General features: G+C 40.7%; 1 protein-coding gene and 1 long non-coding RNA gene across 8 annotated transcripts in view; one reads left to right on the plus strand and one right to left on the minus strand.

Annotated features, from left to right (window-relative positions):
* Window positions 1–20,888, plus strand: part of SEC22A (SEC22 homolog A, vesicle trafficking protein) — a 42,957-nt gene that overhangs the window by 16,359 nt on the left and 5,710 nt on the right. For 4 of the 7 annotated variants that reach the window (XR_014567007.1, XR_014567008.1, XM_083750121.1 and 1 more), the window contains exons 1-5: window positions 4,359–4,498; window positions 13,422–13,625; window positions 15,895–16,058; window positions 17,075–17,269; window positions 19,381–19,499. Coding sequence is in view for 3 of the 7 variants with exons in the window: in XM_083750121.1 (XP_083606247.1) it covers window positions 13,444–13,625; window positions 15,895–16,058; window positions 17,075–17,269; window positions 19,381–19,499 (660 nt within the window). In the remaining 4 variants the exon portion in view is untranslated. Of the gene's footprint in view, window positions 1–2,275; window positions 2,369–4,358; window positions 4,499–4,591; window positions 4,786–13,421; window positions 13,626–15,894; window positions 16,059–17,074; window positions 17,270–19,380; window positions 19,500–20,888 lie in introns of those variants that run through there. The other 3 variants (XR_014567006.1, XM_083750123.1, XR_014567009.1) reach the window with 3 other exon arrangements.
* On the minus strand, window positions 713–4,296 carry LOC310852310. Its single transcript, XR_014568066.1, has 3 exons — window positions 4,158–4,296; window positions 2,146–2,324; window positions 713–997 (listed from the first exon to the last, which is right to left on the minus strand). It is a non-coding gene; the product is annotated as an uncharacterized lncRNA (long non-coding RNA).

The raw sequence follows: 20,888 nt of genomic DNA on the forward strand, positions 1-20,888 counted from the left end.
CCAAAGGATCCTGGGAAGTGTTAAGGGTGCTGAAAGGGGAATAGAAGGTCTGAGTTCTCTGGTCCTGTTAGCTAGGGATGATGGGAGTTGTAGTCCCAAAACATCTGAAGGGCCAAGTTTACCTATGCCTGTTGTAGCCCTATGAACTCCAACTCCCATCAGCCTTAGACAGCACAGCCTAATGGTTCAGGGTGATGGGGCTAGAATCTGAGAACACCTGGAGGGCACTACATTGGCTCTAGGTGAAGGCAGGAGACTTGTGAGGAAGAAGGGAAGAGAGCCTCAATAGCTTAGTAACAGGGAGTTTTATTCCATTCTTCTATGGACATGTGACTGGCCTTTCCTCTCCATTCCTCCATGCCAGCCCTTGAGGGAGGAAAGCCAGCCCCTGTTGAGATTTGTTTCCCTGCCAGTCCAGCCTAATGTCAGCTGCCTTCCTCTTTCGTAACAGGGCAGGAAGCAGAACCTTGAAGGGCTTTTTCTGTGTTGTTGACAGCCATCAGGGGGTCCCCAGGGTTCAACTCTAGCTCAGCCTAGCTTGATGAGCTGAATATAGCTCTCAGTCCTTTTAATATAATCAGCAAATAGCCAAAATTCCTTCTACAATTAAATATATTCAATTACATGGCCAAACACTAATTTAGATGGAGGGAGAAATTAAGCAGGCAACGGTCTCCTGTGAGAACAAAAAGGCCAGAAATGAGATGAGGAGTAATGGAATAAAAGTTTTATTTGATAGAAGGGAGTGCAGGCAAGTTGCAACCCAGCTGAAGATGGGAGGGAAGAATCCTCTCATCACACTTCAGAAGGCAGAGCTTTCAGATAAACATTGAGCTCATCAGGGACCTGGGTAATTGGATATGGAGAATCCTTCTTCAAAGTTGTCAGTTCAAATCTAGTGCAGCTCAGTTATGATGGGGAGTTACTGAGATCTGAAGATTGTTTGTCGGCCTTTGTGAGATGTATTAGGTGGTCGAGCTCCCCTCCCCAAGGACAACTGTCTGTATAAGAAAAAACACCACTGTAATTAGTACAGATTCTCAGACTTCTCTTCCAAAGATGATTATATATGAAGTTTAATGTTATATAATGTTTAAAGAAAAATTATTCTAGGCATTTACAAACAAGCAAATAGCTCCATATTAGAGATGAGGAATTCACAACAATCATAAAGGTAAAGGTAAAGGTACCCCTGCCCGTACGGGCCAGTCTTGACAGACTCTGGGGTTGTGCGCCCATCTCACTCAAGAGGCCAGGGGCCAGCGCTGTCCGGAGACACTTCCGGGTCACGTGGCCAGCGTGACATCGCTGCTCTGGCGAGCCAGAGCCGCACACGGAAACGCCGTTTACCTTCCCGCTGGTAAGCGGTCCCTATTTATCTACTTGCACCCGGAGGTGCTTTCGAACTGCTAGGTTGGCAGGCGCTGGGACCGAGCAGCGGGAGCGCACTCCGCCGCAGGGATTCGAACCGCCGACCTTTCGATCAGCAAGTCCTAGGCACTGAGGCTTTAACCCACAGCGCCACCTGCGTCCACAACAATCATAACTGGTGGTAAAACAGTTTCCATTTTAACTGTGATCTTTGGTCAGATCTGTTCCATTCAGAATAAAAATGTCTGCATAGTTCACCTGTGAGGCTGTTGCCAAATAATTAATTCTGGGTATATTTGGCACATTTAACACCCTAAAATATCTGGTTGCTTGGTTTCTGTAGGAGCTGCTATACATTGATGTTGCTGGCAAATTTCCCATTGACTTCAGTGGTATTGAGCAGCAGTTTCGATGTTTGAAAATAACAGATTATACACCATAAAATAATGAGTTTATCATGATACTAAAAAAATATAGATATCAATGGACTGAATATTTTCCTGTGGTTCCTCTTCTGTATGCAAAATTTTGTTGCATACTTTTTTTCAGACATTTGGAGGAATATTACTTTAAACATACTTGATATATATAAAAAGCATGTTTAAACAGCAGAAACACAATTTAGCATAATTTTAGGCTTTTCGACTTTTAAAAGATGTACAAAATCATGACATACATGATGATGTGTTTACATGAGCTAATTGCCTTGGCTACACGTGCATATTAAAGATTCGCTTTCTTTCAGGGGGACTTTTGTAGTATAATGTTGAGCACTCAACTGCTATATCACTCTTTTCATAGCAGCACATATGTAGTTTTTATTCTTAAAAGATGGCAAATGCTGGCAAGGCTGCCCCTTCCTCCTCCCCAACAGGAACCTGACAGTTTGTCAATTTTTCTGCAGGTTGTACACTCTTCTTCTTGGTGAGCCACAGCACACATCAACCTTGGTGCTTTGAAAGCAATACAAACATGTACAGAAAATCAATACAAACAGGTACATATTGAAAATATTTGAAGAAAAGTATTGTCATACATCTCATCCTTAGGTTTTTCTGTTCTCCCAGTGTATTATATAGGGAAATCCTACCACTGTCTTTGAATTTTACTTCAGAAATTATCACAAAAAGGATAAAAAGCAGGTGGGAATGGGTCATCTACTGACATCCCTATTGATGCTTACTTGGAAGTAAGTCCCAGAATGTTCAGTGGGACTTACTCTGCAGCAAGTGCATTTAGGATTGCAGCCTAAGTATGCATCCAGATACCTGTAACTTGAGTTGTGAGTGGATGAGTATTCATCAGTTTTTGTTCACCTTTTCCTTAAGGAAAAACCATCCTATTTATAGCTAAACCTGGCTGCACTGTGTGTAGCACTTATTGGCTAGCTGCTTACAACATCGTGAGGCCACTTATTCCCCTTTTCAATTTTTCAGCTTTTTAAAAAAAGATTGGCTTTACAAAAAAAAAACAACAATAAGCAAGTGAAGAGTTACATCAAAGTGCTAGTAGATAAATAGGTACCACTCTGGCGGGAAGGTAAACGGTGTTTCCGTGTGCTGCTCTGGTTCGCCAGAAGCGGCTTAGTCATGCTGGCCACATGACCTGGAAGCTGTACACTGGCTCCCTCGTCCAGTAAAGCGAGCGCTACAACCCCAGAGTCGTCTGCGACTAGACCTAATGTTCAGGGGTTCCTTTACCTTTATGTCTGTCCATAGCATCCCAACATAAAAAGAAAGCAGACACACCCCAATGGGAAATTTGTGCTATGACGCCAGTTTTTTAATATGTCTGTAGGCATCCTAATGCTCTCCATAAACCCTTAACCAGACTGTTAGGCTTTTAGATTTGTGGAGAGACCACTCAGATTTAATAAAGAAATGTTTCTAAGTCATGTTTTAAAAATAAAATAAAATTGTGCCTATGGTTTATATATTAGGCTCAGCAATCATAAAGCTAATATAATAACTATCAAACAGTATTGAAAGGACTATCACTGGAGTGGTGTAGGGGGAAATAATCTCTTGCACATAGTATTGGCTTTGGCCCCATAGCCTTAGCCCTCAGACTTGTCCATGTATAGCTACAGATATAAATATAGTGAGTACTTCTGGGCATATACAGAATAACTTACCTTTCCTGTCTCCACACACTTAGAATGAAGGAATGCCGTAGATGTGCATTCTTCAGTTCAGGTTGGGATCCTAGCATACCTTTAAAGGCCGCTTGCCCTCATTTCCACAGACAATATTTTGAGAACACAGCGTTGGAGGAAGACATGTCACTACATATATTGCAGGAAGTTTATGAACGGAATCATCTTGGCTCATTTCCACCAGTGTCGATTATTCAAAGATAATTAAGATGTTAAGGATTTAGTTCTTGGTTTAAAGGCATTTTTGAGTGGGCATGAAAGTTTATTAAAATGACATTATCTGCTCGTATTCTACGTCAATTACAATTTATTTATTTTTTAAAATATTCCATATACCACTTTGAAACACCTCAAATTATATTTTACTATTTTAGAAAGTAGTAATCAATATCCAGTTAATTGTATACAGTAGTTTATTTCTTTCTTTTGGGATCTTTCGATTTACAATTGCCATGTAAATCCCGAAATCTCAAAAGGCGCTAGTCCCTAATAAAGATAATACGATTATATCCAATTAATATCCCTCCTAGTTTCAAATCCAGGTGTACCGTTTTTGTTTCAAGTTCTCGGGCGGTTTTTTTTTTTTTTTTAAAGGTATTCGGCAATTTAATTAGCCAGCGGCACCACTTACTTGGGAGCAAGCCCCACTGAATTCAGTAGGTCTTTACCTTTGAGCAGTATTGCGCCGTTCCACCATTATTCCCATAGGCAGATTCAGACCACACCCGCGACTGCGTAGACCAATGGCTGCTCCCGCAGTCATATATCCCCACAAAGCAATGGCGGCTTAAGCTTCGCCTTCCCTCCCCCTTACCCCCGCAGAGCAATGGCGACTTTTACGCGGCGTCATGTGACGTCGCATTCTACAAGCGAGCGCTGTTGAGTGTGACGTGTCAAGACGCCCAAGAACGCTATGCGCGAGGCTGTGGAGTCGCGGTCCGGCTACGGATGCTGCCGGGTCGATTAAGCAAGGTAATTCCGATTCCCTCTCCGCGCGCTCGCTGCAGCCCCGAGTGGTTGCCTAGCAACTGAGCCAGCTTGCCCGTAGGAGCGCGGGCCCTGTCTTTGTGGGCCTGGGCGAAGGTGCGCCCTTCCTGTGGAGGAGGGAGCAGGCATAGGGCTCCCTCCCCAGGGACGTCCCCACAGCTGCGCCCTTTGGCACGGTCCTCGAGACCTGGGAGGGGACCTCTGCGGCCTCCAGTTGCTGCCGCTTCGTCTTCCCTTGTGGCGTTTCTGTGCCTCAAGAGCCCCTTGACCAGGTGGTAGTTCACCAGGGGAAGTTTACTCTCTAGGGGTGGGAGGGAAACGCCGCAGCTGTTGGATGTTTTGCCCGCCATGCAGCAATTCAAGGCGCTGTAACTGTGCCAGAGGGCAAGGGGGGGGGGGAGTGTGACTCTGCCCTTAAATACCTGAGCTAATGTAGCTGGGTGTGTGTTTGCGATTCGCATACCCCCCTCTAGGGTTTTGGCAAAAGGCGTATTGGGGAGGATTTGGAGAAGGAAGTGCTCTCGCATAATGAGCTTTGGGAAGGGATGTATATTTAGGATTTTGGGCCTACCACTAAAAACTGCATTTCTGAGTGCAAGGCCTCTTGGTAGTTGTGGAAAAGAAGAGTGCCCTTTGGTCCCCCCCCCCCTTGCCCTTCCATGCAGGGTGCTTCTAGTGGGGGATTTAATGAGACTGTTTGTTGCTTTATGATTTATTGAAATAAAAGGGGGTGGGGGAACTCTTCCCTCAGCCTTCCCTTATATGATACTGGGGGGGGGGGATGCTGTGACGTTTTAGGGCAATTGTTGTAGGTATGGTTGTGGAAAGTTATTAAGTGGTTAGTAAAGGTACAGTAAAGGTAAAGGGACCCCTGACCGTAAGGTCCAGTCACGGACGACTCGGGGGTTGCGCGCTCATCTCGCTCTATAGGCCGAGGGAGCCGGCGTTTGTCCGCAGACAGCTTCCGGGTCATGTGGCCAGCATGACTAAGCCACTTCTGGCAAACCAGAGTAGCGCACAGAAACACCATTTACCTTCCCGCTGGAGAGGTACCTATTTATCTACTTGCACTTTGACATGCTTTCGAACTGCTAGGTTGGCAGGAGCAGGGACCGAGCAATGGGAGCTCATCCCCTCATTGTGGGGATTCAAACTGCCAACCTTCTGATCGGCAAGCCCTAGGCTCTGTGGTTTAGACCACAACGCCTCCCGCGTCCCAAAGGTACAGTAGAATCATAGAATTATAGAACTGCAGAGTGAGGGCGCCCCAAGGGTCATTTAGTCCAACCCCCTGCAATGCAGGAATCACATCTAAAGAATCCCTAATGGATGGCCATCCAGCCTCTGTTTAAAAACCTGAAATGAAGGAGAGCCCACCACATCTTGAGGGAGTACATGCCAGGAAGTTCTTCCTTACCACTGTGGGTTAGGCCTCAGCTTCTTGAGCATGCTGTTATTGCTTAATGAATGTAATAATACTGTGGTAATTACTGATTTGGCCATATGGTACTCTGAGCTGTGTATCCCTGAGGTTACATTAATGCAACTCTCTTCAGTATTCTATAGTGTTAACTCAAAAAGCTACAAGTGTATTCCTTTAAGTTTGCTAAGAGGAAGTTGTTCAATCAAGGAGAGATCACTCTATTTCTTACATGTTGTTGCAAATAAATGGTGCTGCAGTGAAATAATTTTTCCTCCTTCAGTGGTTTACATGAGATTCATTGTTATCTTGTCCTATAAAAAACTTTTCATTTGACTCCTTTGAAATTGTATTGACTGTCAGTGGGATTGCTAAATGTAGTTTGATTTTAAGTGCAATCCTTTGTATATGTACTCAGAAGGAAGTCCCAAAGAATGAGTTTGTTAGTTTATTTAAAGCTATTTATACATTGGTTTTCAGCTAAGTAAAACCAGAGCGGTTCACAAAATATAATAGGATAAAATACATATTAAAACCATTATAAAATTATACCCACTGCAGCCAGCAATAAATACTATTTCAAGCTGGGTCTGATTTATGGAATATAGGGTTCTTTAATTGTTATGTATTGTTACTTTTCCTTATTTTATGCTCTGCTTTATGTTTATGCTCTTAAAATTTTGCAAGTTGCTTAGGAAGTCCTTACGTAGCAAGCAGTTATTAAAACGAAATAATAATAGCAAAGGTTGAGGTAAAGAGCTAAGTCTGAAGCAGGTGTTGAAATCCAGCACAATCTGCACCAAGCATATTTCAAGGCAGAAGGAGTTCTGTGAAATGAATGCAACCACAAGAAAGGCCCTTGCTTAGGTTCCCGCATTCTGTGCCACAGCCAGTGGTGACACCATTAGGAGAGCCTCCTTTGATGATCTTTACAAACAAGTATGGTAGGTCTGTATGGAAGCAAATGCTCCTTCAGATATCCACGCTCCAACTTGTACAGTGGTACCTCTGGTTACATACGTAATTTGTTCCGGAGGTCCGTTCTTAACCTGAAACTGTTCTTAACCTGAAGCACCGCTTTAGCTAATGGGGCCTCCCACTGCCACGCGATTTCTGTTCTCATCCTGAAGCAAAGTTCTTAACCCGAGGTACTATTTCTGGGTTAGCGGAGTCTGTAACTGAAGCTTATGTAACCTGCAGCGTATGTAACCCGAGGTACCACTGTATTGGCAATACAATGACTGACTTCTAGGTGGGACTTGCTCATAGGTAAGTGTGCATATGATTTTAGCTTAGGTGTTTCTCAGAGATAGGGAACCTATAGCCCTCCATATGCTGTTGAATACCAGCTCCCATGAGCCTCAGCCACTCAGGGACAACTGTAGTTTTAGTCCTGCAACATCTGGATAGTAAGTTACAGGTTCCCATCCTTGCCTTAAAGTATGGGGCTGTCTTCCACCTTTCAAGATACGAGTATTGAGACTGGAAATATGAGCATAGCCTAGTGAAAATATGGTTCAGAGCTATGGCAGCTGCATTTGTGGTTATAGCTTCAAAGCAATGGAGATTCAGCTGGGACCTTGGAGCCAACCCTTAGTCACCATGAGGCAAACAGACAAGTGTCTGATTACAAGCCTATTTTATTGTAAATAATGAAAAATAACATAACAGTCCGTTGTTAATGCAAGCCCCTTTTAGGTTGCTGAAAGGACTGTCAGTCAACACAATTGAACACATTATTAAATAACAGATTTCAGCCATTATACTTGCCTATGTGGGCTTATGAAGAACAACATAATAAAATGCTAGCCAGACAACTGTAATATCTGCCAGTATTGGCACATGATTTACTGCCTTCTGTGTATCACTATGTACCATAATACAGGCTGTCTATCCAGAGTATTATTTTAAAAGCAATTGTCATGCATCCCATTACTTTATTTATTATGTTTCTGAGAAAGCTAAAAGTTTTTTAAAGGATGTATTCATACACATCTCAAATTTAAATAGGAAAAAAAATCATTCAAACATAAGCATAAAGACACTAAAGGAGAAACCTTATAATAAGGAAAAGGATTTTGCTTAATAATACTTCGTTCAGCATTCCAGCAGTTTCTAAGCCATTTCCATTCTTCTCCAAACACATCAATTTTGTTTCTCTTCTCTAACACAAAAATATATTATGTAATTTTATTCATGGTTTCTTTGCCCCATAATTTTCTATACCATACTTTCAGAGATGGAAAAAGAAATTGTCTCCTTTGTTTTCCAGTACAGTATGTTGCAAATAAAAGTATAGCTGTAACAGTGCCCTTTTCTTTCAGGAATAGTTGTTTCAGAAAACCTTTAGGCATAATCCTAAAGGGAGTAGGCCCCACTGAACAGAATGTGTTATTAAACTTAATTTTTGGTTTGGAGAAATATGAGCTTAAGTATATTGTTATATTATTAGCAGAATGAGTGACCAATAAGTTTTCTGTTCTTACACACATGTCCCCCTATAGTCTGCAAAACCCACCTTTCTTTCATCTTGCTTTGAACTTATTTCGCTACCATTAGAGTGTTAGACAACACTGTGATAGTAATTTATTGAAATTGTCTGAGTACTAAATATTTTCACCCAAATATATTTCTGTAAGATTACTGACAGCTTAACTTTTAGGGTCTCCCATCACTCATTTATATATAGATTTCCGGACCCTCTTCTGTCCTGATATGTAAGCCACCCTTACTCTGAGCCAACTTGCAATGCTTCTTCAACACTTTGCTGTGTATGTTTCATTTTCTGAGAGGCAAACTGTATATGGCAGTCTTTGCCTTTAACATACAGATTTTTTAAAAATGCTATTAGCAGCTGAATGGCTGATAAATATTGGGATGGAGGAGATGTGGAGGGAGAGTTTACCCATTTTCTGCCTTGCAGTTACAATGGAAATAATTTCGTGAAAACCTGTAAAGTTCCCATCGGCACTTTGGGAGCTATCCCTTAATGCAGAGAGCACATCTGGAGAATGCTCCACATCTGCTGTGATCCCAGTGATTTTCAGTCCCCTCCCAAGTGGATGGTTAGTACATTTTAAGAGGAGTTTAAGTCAGACACACATTTAACATTGCAGAGTTTATCCCTGAGCAGAAGCCAATTTAGCTACACATTTGGAGGTGTAATGCCAAGGAAACTGACCAAGTGATTGAGGAGTGGTGCTCCAAAGCAAATATGGAGTGCTGCAGCCTGTGAAGATGTCCTCACTCTCTTGAGTGGAGCTGTCTTCCGCACAGAAAAAAATGGGGATGATTATACATGTAGGAGCTCTACTTGTGGGTAGCAGCGCATATGGTAGTGTGTCTCAGAGGGAGCTTTTTAAACTGTTGCTATTATTTTACACACTGGCAAATCCAAGTTATGCAATTCAAGTTGATGAGGACTCTTGCATGGCAAACCCATTCTTCCCTCAAATCAGACATTTCACAATAAGGAAAGTGATTGGATGCACCACAAAGTGGGGAATGATGATTGCTTGACGTCATGTAACTTCCCCGTATATTAATCAAAATGAATTCTCGGTAAGTAGCCAACATCTTCTAACCTCCCCACAATCTTTGTGCATATTAATAAGGATAAATGCTCGATAAACAGTTTATCTGGAAGCAACCAGAGTATTTCTAAAAGTGCAAGATGTAAGGATGGAGATAACAGGATAATAGCATTCTCAAATGATATACATAATAGAGGAGCAGCTCACAGGCGAGTTTAATCCACAAGCACATTTTATATCATGCAATGAGGTATGAGCACAGTTTCACTTAGAACCCCTTTGACTAATGATATGAGATAGGGCTGTAGCTAAATACAGCTTTGTGCTACTATCATCTGGTAATGCATGGAAAACAGCTTGCCGGTTTTAGGGAGGCTTATCTTTTGGGAGAGTGACTAATTTGCCTTTGCATAAATAGGAGTTCAAAGGAAATGAATGCTGTTTATCCAGGATTTAGGGAAGATTTTGTAAAATAGATCTAGTCCTGTGAAGCTCTAACCACCTCCAGTTCCCTAGTATTTGGTTTTTGTTTTGTTTTGTTGTTTTTTTTTTGTATCTCTGGTCCTAAAATACAAAAACCTACTGAGAGAAAAGGAGATTCTGTACTAGCTTTATACGTTGCAGAATTGTTTCAAAATAACAGAAATTGCATTATATAATGAGGTCACCAGAATTATACTTTGTTTTCTCATGTAAGATTAATTTTGATTTATGGAAATTTGGATAAGGATAGGAGGAAAAATCTCTTTCTAGTTAGAATAGTATTAAGACTGAACCCATGGACTTTTTTATTGTAGGAAATTTGTTTATACGGTATGCAATCTTGTAAGTGAACTGTTGGAACACATGTTGCATCTGAATTACAGGCCATTTAAACTGACAGATGTGCAGTTAAACTATTTTAGCCTCATGAACAAAACCAGTCTAGTTCTAGTGTCTTACAGAACACACCATTACATTGCCTTTTAAAAATGGTTTTTATTAAAGGATTTCCATGGTTAACAAGGGTACATACAACGTCTCTGTTTTCAGAGGTATGTGCCTGTAGTGGTGCAGCCTCTCCAGCATTTAGGTGAGGTTCCTGGGTGTATCAGCGCCAGGTTCCGACGTGTTAAAGGTAGAGGTAAAGGGACCCCTGACCATTATGCCCAGCCGCGGACGACTCTGGGGTTGCGGCGCTCATCTCGCTTTATTGGCCGAGGGAGCCAGCGTACAGCTTCCAGGTCATGTAGCCAGCATGAGTAAGCCACTTCTGGCGAATCAGAGCAGTGCACGGAAACACCGTTTACCTTCCCGCCAGAGAAGATGTTTATCTACTTGCAGTTCATGCTTTTGAACTGCTAGGTTGGCAGGACCAACTGCTAGGTTGGCAACGGGAGTTCACCCCATCACGGGGATTCGAACTGCCGACCTTCTGATCAGCAAGCCCTAGGCTCTATGGTTTAACCCACAGCGCCACCCGCATCCCGAGGTGTTAGGTACCATCTATAAATTAGTTTCAAAGTCAGTTCTCTTCTTTTGGTTGAGATGGACTTAAAGGATGGGTTAGACCATAGTTTAAACAGAGTTTTGAACACAGTTTTGTAGGGTTTGAGTAGTAGTTTGTATATTGTGGATTCCATCCCCTTGCTGTGTCCCTCTGTTAGAAGTTTATCGAAGGTGTTCAGAGTCCTTTGACTGCTGGGTTATTTAAGAAGGTGTGCAGTTGGTGTTGGGTCAGCCAGGGTATACAAACAAGGGGACACCTAGTTTCCCCTAGTTTGTCTTTTATTTTTTGTGTTAGTATGGGTTTGTTATTTTTGTAGAAGTCTGTTAGGCTGTGTAAACCTTTGACTTGCCATGTTTTTGTTTGGAAGCTGTGGGTTGCTTGGTGGAATAGTGGGTGGTGGGCAGGGGGGTTAATGGGGTTGGGGGCACTTTACCTGCTTTCTCCTTCCATACTTTAAGCACAGATTCTGTGAACCTATTTAGTGTTGTGAGGATTTTCTTTAGTTTGTTTTCGAGGAACGGATACACTGGTACTTCCAGTTGCATCTCTCTCCATGCGCAACCATTGTTTTCTTTAAAAAAGCTGACAAAAATAGCTTTGTGTTAAACACTTTGGCTGGTGCATTCATAATGCTTCTTAATCATTCATAATGGTTAAGAATTCATGCGTACCCCACAGGTTCAGACACAACTTTCTCCTCTTGTATGCAAATTTTCCTCTCCCTTTCATTTTCAAAGCTTAACCCATGTTACATCTGTACTGTATCAAACTGCCATTTGCAAATATGTTTCTAACCATGGTTGCAAACTGGCTTGGCACTAACCATTGTTAAAAGTGGGTTTGTGAGCTGTGGTTTGAGCTAAATGTGGCTTTGTTTCATTAATGGCATTTAAAAGTAACTTGCTACTATTCATTCTTGGGGCAGTGTTTTGTACCGCTATGCATAAGAAATTGGGCAGGCAGACTATGTTATTCAGTGAATAAGTGACATATTTGCATTTGATCTACAATTTTGGGCTGGCTTGGCAGCTATGTCAAAAAATTTAGTTGCCCACTCCCTGTCTATCATTCTTCTGCCACCTTCTTTCCAGCTGACATCCGTCTTCCACCCACTGGCCTTTCCCAAGGGAAAAGAGAAATGTACATGCGGTTGAGTGTACTTGAGTGCTGCTGCTTTAATGTACTTGCAGCATCTTCAGGGAACAGCATGCAACCCTGGAGCTGGGAAGCAGTGCAGATGACAGTTCACAAACTGTGATAATCCTTGCCCAGCTCTCCAGGTTGACCGACTTTAGAGTGGTGCCCAAGTGGAATTGTGGGAGTCTATAGATACCAAAAGCATTCTGTTTGGTAAGTTTCACAATGCTCTCCTAGTTTTATGAGTACTTTAAAGAGAAACTTGAGTGTTTCTTAATTACAGTTTGGGATATTTTACAAAAAGACTGCCTAGTAGGCATTTTAAATGCCTGCTATGAGTTATTACTAGAGATACCTTCTGCATTATGAATGTTTTAATAAGCTCTTCCTGTTTTCCACATATTATGAAGTATCATATATCTCGCAGCTAGGAATAATATCCAGCTAGGAGCAAATCCCATATGCTAAGAGCAAACTCATTCTCCAACTTATGTAGCCCTCAAAAGCAAAAGAGGAAGGTATTGGCAGGCTCTGTGTTTAAAGGAGGGAGGCTAAGTCAGCTCAGTGTACCATGCGATGCTGGTTGACTGCTGGAGTTGGGGAATGCAAACTAGTGCGGAGGGGAAATGGAAAGGACTGTTCTGGAATAGGCCATGATTGATTGGCTGGCTAGAACTCTGAACAAGAGCACTCCACACTGCAATATTTGTTGCAGGAATTATAAATGAATGCAAGCAGGATGACAGCCAAAGCAAGAACACTGTGAAACAGGAGGGGAGGCACCAGCATGTTCAGGAGAACCCCAAGGTTAGCCAAAAATTCTTAGGGATCATTCGGTCTCCACAAAACAGTTCAGTTAAGGCTGAATATGCTTAGTGGTCACTCATTGAGTGAGTGAATGGAAAAGTGGGTGAAACAGAATAGAGCAGCCTGGATGAGGCTATGGCTGGCTGGAATATTGTACAGAAACACTTTACATCATTTTGTTGCAGGGTCCACTTATATATATTTCAGTGGTGATGCAGTTTTGTGGTTGGAACAATTTGTGACTGCTCTTCTTCCCCCACTTGTGGTGACAGAATTACTTTTGTGATGGTTTGCTAAATGCCATATGAATATAAGAAATAGGATTAGGTAGATAGGAAGTCAGATCCAACTAGCTCAGTTTTGTGTACAGTACACTGTCTGGTTGTGGCACTCCAGAGTTTCAGATGGGATATTCTCAGAGGTTGAACCAGGGATTTTACTAGAACCCTGAAATACACTTACTGGAAATGTAGTCAATGAAAGCAAAGGTAAATCAAACTATATATGTATGTTCTGTTTCAGATTTTCCTTGTGCCTGCTGGCAATGTCCATGATCCTGTCTGCCTCGGTGGTCCGTGTGAGAGATGGACTCCCTCTATCTGCTTCTACTGATTATGAGCAAAACGTTGGTGTGCAGGAGTGCCAAAAATACTTCAAAACTATTGCAAAGAGACTTTCTCAGCTTCCTGATAGATGCACACTTCATGCAGGACTGTATAACCTAAAGTAAGTTTTATCTGGGATTTTATCTTGTTTCATATACAACTGTTGGCTGCTATAATAGGGAGTGAAACAACTATTTGCTTTGGGGGGGAACTAGGTTAGCTTTAAGTGCTGATGTATTTTCATAACTCTTAAGTATGAAGGCATTTGTACAACTGTTTCATTCCTCATATATGTACACACATAAATTGTGGTAATCCTCAGAGATCCTGTTTTGCATTCCACTGCCATGAGACAGGGCCTTTTTGGTGGCAGCATCTCAACTGTGGAACTCCCTCCCAAAGGAGGTTAGACTGGCCCCATATCTGATATCTTTAAAACAAGAGGTTAAGACATTTTTCTTCTGCCAGTCTTCTAGTTATTTTAAATTTGTCTGTTTGGATCCCCATTTTTGTGGGGAGAGGAGAATCTGTTTTATGTAGCTCTTCAATGCTCCCCAGTTTTTAATTGTAATGAAATTTTAATTGTTATATAGTAAAATAAATATTGTTTCAGTATTGCTTAATAATAACAATAATTTTCATCCCACCTATCTTACTGGGTTGTCCCCGCCCCTCTGGGGGGCTTCCAGCACATATAAAAATATAGGAAAACATTAGACCTGAAAGAGCTGCCTTCAGATGTCTCCTAAAAGATATATAATTACTCATCTTCTTGACATCTGGTGGGAGGGCATTTCACAGGGTGGGAGCCACTACCGAGAAGGCCCTCTGCCTGGTTCCCTGTTGCTTCACTTCTTGCAGTGAGAGAACTGCCAGAAGGCCCTTAGTGCTGGATCTCAGTGTCCAGGCTGAACCATGTGGGTGGATATATAAGGCATATAACGGCAGACTAATCAGAAGGCAAATCAAGTGATTATCTTGATATAGTGGTCTGACATAAACCCTAGTATATCATAGGCAGCCAAGCCTTGGACTACCCTTCTGGAAACAGAGATGCTTTTCCTTTGAAGTGTTTATGAAATGAATCTAATGGGGCAAAATATGCTGTGAACACATGGTGGGAGCAGTAGTGTGATGTCATAGCACATTATGCCATTTTGTTCCATTGGTTGTTTACCTTTAGTTTTTGAAGCATATCAGTTGGGACTTCACCTGCTGAGAGTGTTGGGTCATTCCTGCCTATAGTTTTTCTTTCATTTTCCTACAGACTTCAATATATTTTGTGTCTAAGACCATGAGTTTGTTGGCAGTGCTTTTTCTTTTTGTCCAATAGGTATAGAAAAACCCAGCAAGCCTTATGCACACCTAGATGGACTATGTTTATCTGGATTAAATTACAGCAGTGTACAGCAGCCATAAAACCATGTGTATCTTTAAGCTGAAAACATAAATTTCAAGCCTTTCTCATTGCCTTCATTTTTCTTGTACCAAAACTATACTTTGGAATGGTGTATTTGTGTGTGTGCTACAGTGTGTGTGTTTCATGATCTTAATAATTAAGTGGGCCCTAGACCAAATGGGGAATGAATTATTTGTAAGTAGATGCAAATAGAGTTGGGGAGAGAATCAATATTCACAGTTCAAAATTAGATAATTCGTATTATTATCTGATGTGTACATTTCTGGTCCTGACCTTTATAAACAAACTTCCCTAAGAACTCTTGATAAATCTCTGATGTTTAGTATATCAGTATATCAGTCTAATTATTTTTAAAGTGTCAGATGTACAGTATGTACCTAAAATTGTCCTAGAATTATTGTTTTGAAATGCACAAGGAATGATGAACTAATGCAGTGTTTTAACAGAATGTTTAATAAATAAAGAGTGTAAGCATATGCCAGAATTTCAATTAGATCTGGGGAGTTTTCCAGCTTCTGATGAGTTCCTTTAATGCGATCACTGAATACTGACGAAGAAGAATCATTGCTAGGGCAGGATTTCATTCTCTGGCTCATAAAGATAATTCTGAAGAGCTTTTTTGTTTTGGGTTTTGGAATGAAGATGTCCTTTTATGCACAACCAATAATTAAAACATTCAGAGGTTAAAGATGGGAAGGCCACCTGCCCTCTTTGATCTGTTTCCTTCTTCCCACTTTAGAGAGGAAAAATCCTCGTACTCTTCTGCTTTTTACTTGTGGTGGGACACACCCGGGACCTTTTCCTCTTGAAAACAATGTTACAATTTCTCATGAATATTGATGCTTTCATTACACTCAGAGCCATTTTTCTTGTTCTTACAGCAGAGAGCTGCTCTAGTCAAGCTGTAGATGCATGAATTTAATTCTGAAACATTAAACACATTTTAAAATGTTTTTGTTCTGTTTTGTAGTTTTATTAGTTCCTTGGGAGTGAGTTACATGATGCTCTGCACTGAAAATTACCCCAGTGTCCTGGCCTTCTGTTTCCTGGATGAGCTTCAAAAGGAGTTCATCACCACATACAACATGATGAAGACAAATACAGCTGTTAGACCATACTGTTTCATTGAGTTCGGTAAAGAGGATTCACCACTTTCTTTAATGATGGACTTGTTTTAGATCTTTTATATATATATAACTGTAACATATCTTTCTACCCCAAAGTGTTCGAGGTGGCTTACAAAAAGCTTTTTTATTATTATTACTCAGCTGACACGATAAAATTGGCAGTTAAAATCTAAACATAACCACTGTTTGAGCCACAAACCTTTACTGTGCTATATAGTCCATTCTTCCAGCACCTTTCCAAAAAAGAGAGAGAGCTTTCACCTGTTTAATGACATTTTGAAGCGGTGGGTTTAGGTAGGTCTTCCTAGGAAGGGAGCCAGAGGTGATGCCACAACCATGAAGGATTTTTTTTTGGTGTGGAATCACAGGGTGGAATTCATTGTGTTATGTATGAGATACGTTCTGTATGCAAGCATTTCAGCTTGCCAGATGCAACAGTCCCACCTCTCCTCCCCCTGTGTGCTGTGCTGGGGATTCCCCCAATTTCTTCGATTCCAGATGCCCTAAGAATATGTCGAAAATGAAGAAGCCTGTGGGCTTTCCCCTTTAAGCACGTATTTTGCTCTTACATCTGTATAGTCGTATGCTTTTGTTGAGAAAGAAAGTTCATCATTATGGATGCTGTTAATTCTCATATTATGTATGTCGAAGTAAAACAGGCTTGTTTTCACAACAAGCTCTTGTTTTATTTTGTAAGAATATATTCTGAATTGCATGAAAAGCTAAACAAAATGCAATTCATTAATTATATTAGCCCTACTTTCAGGCTTGTCAGTGCATGAGTCATTAGTTTATTTATAATTAGATTCCTAGTGCTCAATTTTTTGGTGCTGCAAAATTAATTAGCCCATGATATATTAGTTATAAAGTAGCAACAATATTAAAACCTTCCACAATGGATGTAAGAATTCCAAATAATGAATTTAAATGTGTCTCAGAGACTTATATTGCCCATAAAGCCATGGGGTCTCAGATGATTTTATTAACATATGTCTAATGGGGTTTTGTTTTAATTTTACACAGATAATTTCATTCAGAGAACCAAGCAGAGATATAACAACCCACGGTCTCTGTCGACAAAGATAAACCTTGCTGACATGCAGACGGAAATCAGGCTGAGACCACCTTATCAAATTTCCTTGTCTGAATTGGGTTCAGCCAATGGGTATCCACATGTACCTCTTCCAGAATACAAAGGTACTGGGAAAATATCTACAGGTGAGTTTGTTTCCTTAAACATAATTTTGCTTGGAAGCTTCAAATCTGGAGCAATTTGCTTATACCAGTCTTGTAAATCTTGGGACCAAACTAGATGTCATTCTTGTTGTTTAGCCTGTCTTAAAATAAAATAAATGGCCATTGCAATGGGCCTATTCCGGATCAGGGCTGTGGCATGGAGATATTACTTTAACCCTTTGCCCCTGCTGCTTTCCTGATTAGAATCTCTCCCACCCACAACACAGCACCTTCAGTTTGCAGTGGGAGCAAAGGTCCCATTGTTTCCCTCAAGGTCAAATGACATGTCTAATTTGATCCTAAAATTTTGCTAAATCTGAGGTCTTGCTAATGGCTCCACCATATTATTCCACTCTTGTAGCAATCAACAAGCTTGAATTTGTGAATATAAGTAATATGCCAATGCAAAATTTCACTTGACTCTAAAATATGTGATTCTGGATTAGAACAATTGACATGAATGTAGGGAGGAAGCCAGTCTCTATTTAACTATGAAGCTTACTGAGGTTTGATGGAAATTGTTATCTCATATATTCTGTTTATTCCGACATGTTTGTTTTAGAGTAAAATACATGTAGAATAGAAATCTGTATTTTTTTTAAAAAATGTTTCTTCCAAACAACAACTAAGCTGTGCACAGATTAGTGTGTTCCTTCCAGAGTTTGGAAAACAGTGATGCTCACACAGTCTAGGTTTCTTCTTCTGGAGAAATTCCCTTTGTTGTTGCTGTGCTTTCTCTGACTTTATGAACTGCTTTGGAGAGCCTTTTTCTGCTGCAGCTGTTCAATGCAAACAACATGGAATGACACCCCTCTCAATATTAATGTTCCAGCTCATTAACTTCATTGTTGGCACCTTTACACTTCACTGATTTAAACAGAATGATTTAAATATGGTTCAGTAACCTCATTGTCACTCTCTCTGTGTTGCCTAGACTACTGTGGATTTTGCCCTGTTTTTTCATTTTCATTTTCTGTCACTTGTTGCGGAATAGCACAGTAACTGCTTGTACACACATTCACTATGAATTGGCAGACATTTGTGTGTACCGTTGGCTCTCCAGTAGCACCAATGAATGTCTGCATAAATGCTTACTTTCAGCCACCTCCTCCGCATCTTTTAGCATCAGTATATTTTGTAAGATAATTGTGCAGTGGGCCCCTCTGTGGATTTGCCAGTGAAGCTAGAAGTTTTCATACTTAGCCTACCTCTCCTTCTGCTTCACAGTGCCCCATTTAGCAAATACACTAAGGCACTAAGCCTATGTACATTTACTTGGGAGGAAGTCCATTAGGATCAATTGGACTTCCTTGTGAGAAACAAAGGAGTGTCTGATTAAGGGGCTAAAAAGTGCTGGAGAAGGATAAACTGACAATAGTTTTTGGAAGACTTTTAGGAGATGAATGGACCCCATTCATTGCCTCCTAGAATACCAATTATGGGTATATTACTTTTCATTTTTTGTAATATTCCACATTGCTGTCATTTAAAAATATGGAAAAGGATCAGGCTGTCAACTTCTGTGCACTTACTTACTTGCAAGTAAGTATCATTGAGCCCCTACTTCTGAGTAAGCATGTTTAGGGTCGGCTATAAATCATTATTTAAGAGCTGTAACTTATGCATTAGTAGAGCAGAAAAGCAAACTCTGAGAGCCTTATTTAAAGGGTGAGACTTAACTACTCAGTGGCTAATTGCAAACTAATTTCACCAGCTAGTTCTACATTGTAGAAATTTACAGCTGTGCTCCCACAATCCAAGCCTAATACTGAAGAACTTGGGTGCATTAGTTCAAAACTTATTTTTAACCAGGCCTTGGAGAGTTTCAGTTTTTGCTCATGCAAAATATATTTTTTCCAATGTGCTCTGAGAGTTATTTATGCTTCTTCAGCTTGCTGTTATATATTCTCTAAGCAAGTACTCAGTTTAAAATAAATGAAAAGGGAGTCTCTCAAGCTTATGAGTATTTTCTCATTTAAGTTACAGAATCTTGAGCAGGAAATCACTGAAAAATAGCATTAACATTTTTGGCTCAAACATTAAGGAACACATCTTTAAATATTGATAAGTGTTTTTTCTCCTCTGCCTTCCAGCCCCTCACCAGCGACTGGAACCTGTGACTTTGTCAGGGATTGTTTCCTTTCTACTCAGCCTTTTATGTGGGGCTTTGAATTTAATTCGTGGTTTTCATGCCATAGAGAGTCTTCTGCAGGTACTGTAGCAATGTTTATGACTTTGTAGCAGGGAAAAACAAAAGCCCAATCTTGGAAGACCTACCTTTCAATTTCTTTTTTTTAAATGCTCTTGCAATAAGTGGTAGAGTTAAATCACTCTCTGAATATTGTTTGGATAAGGAGAAAACCCCTCTTTTCCCTCAGAGGGCTGGCAACTATGGCCTGCAAGCTGGGTTTGTCCTTCTGAGCTAAGCTGTTGACATCTCAGCTGGTGGAGCAATATATCTTTCTGTTACTGACATGTTTCAGACCTGTGTCACTAGCTTTTTTTTTGTAGGGAAGCTGAGCCAGTAGAGAAGTCCAGAATGTTTCACATGTAGACTTTAATAAGATTCTTTGAGTTGGTCTAGGTATTAAACTTTACAACAGAAGTAGGTTTTTCCCTGGTGTGTTTCTGACCACCCCATCATTTCTGGGCCGTTTACATGGTGAGTTTGCCTGCCTGCCGTGGATGTCAATGACATTCATTGCTGGTGGTGGAGGAAGCTCTCAGTGTGATAGCACTGAATCATGTGACAGGTTGTTTGGAGCAGCTTTCTGTGGGGATGTTGATCCACATGGCCAGTGAACTGTTCTCTTGCATCAGGGAAATTCATGATGGAGTTCCTTCTCTCAGTGAATCCCTTTAGAACACAGGATTGCTGCAAATACTCTCTGTAATGAGAGGATCATAGAAAGATGATGTGAGAAGGATCTGGGAAGTTCTACTGTTCACTTACAGCAATCCAAGCTAAAGCTCTGGATGCACTAGTTAAAACTGTTCTTTCCTATGTTCTCCACTCTGGGAAAATGTTTTGGAGGACTGCACTACACATTGGGAGCTCCTAGAATCATAGAGTTGGAAGGGACTCAGAGGATTCTAGGCCAACCCCCTGCAATGCAGGAATTTGCAGCTGGGCCTTATGGAGTTATCAGCTCCATGTTCTAACCAGCTGAGCTAAATGGCAGGTGTGAGTTCTAGTCCCATTTCAGATGAATTGCATCACCTTTTCTTTTCAATTCAAATGTAAATGTTTTCAGTGAAATTTTAAATACACTTTTGAAAAGTAATTTTGAACTGCACACACTATTCTGGATTTCTCTTCTGGCTCAGGATACTAAATTATAATATAATACGAAAGTAATAAATGAATGTTATTACTACCCATGCAACGGTTATAACAAATGAGATATCCTTGAGGTCTTGTTTCATTTTTCAATATTCCACTAAGCATGTAACATAAAGTTATATTGACTTGTACTCTATAATTGCCCACATATTACAGTTAGAAATTACACCTTCCCCATTATCATTGAAGAACCTTCTGATTTGCATGCAATTCTAGTCTTTATTGCTCTTCCTTTTGAAAGCGGTCTTCAACAGCCAT

This window comes from Podarcis gaigeae (genome assembly GCF_964106915.1).
Source record: "Podarcis gaigeae genome assembly, chromosome: 1".
NCBI lineage: Eukaryota > Metazoa > Chordata > Lepidosauria > Squamata > Lacertidae > Podarcis > Podarcis gaigeae.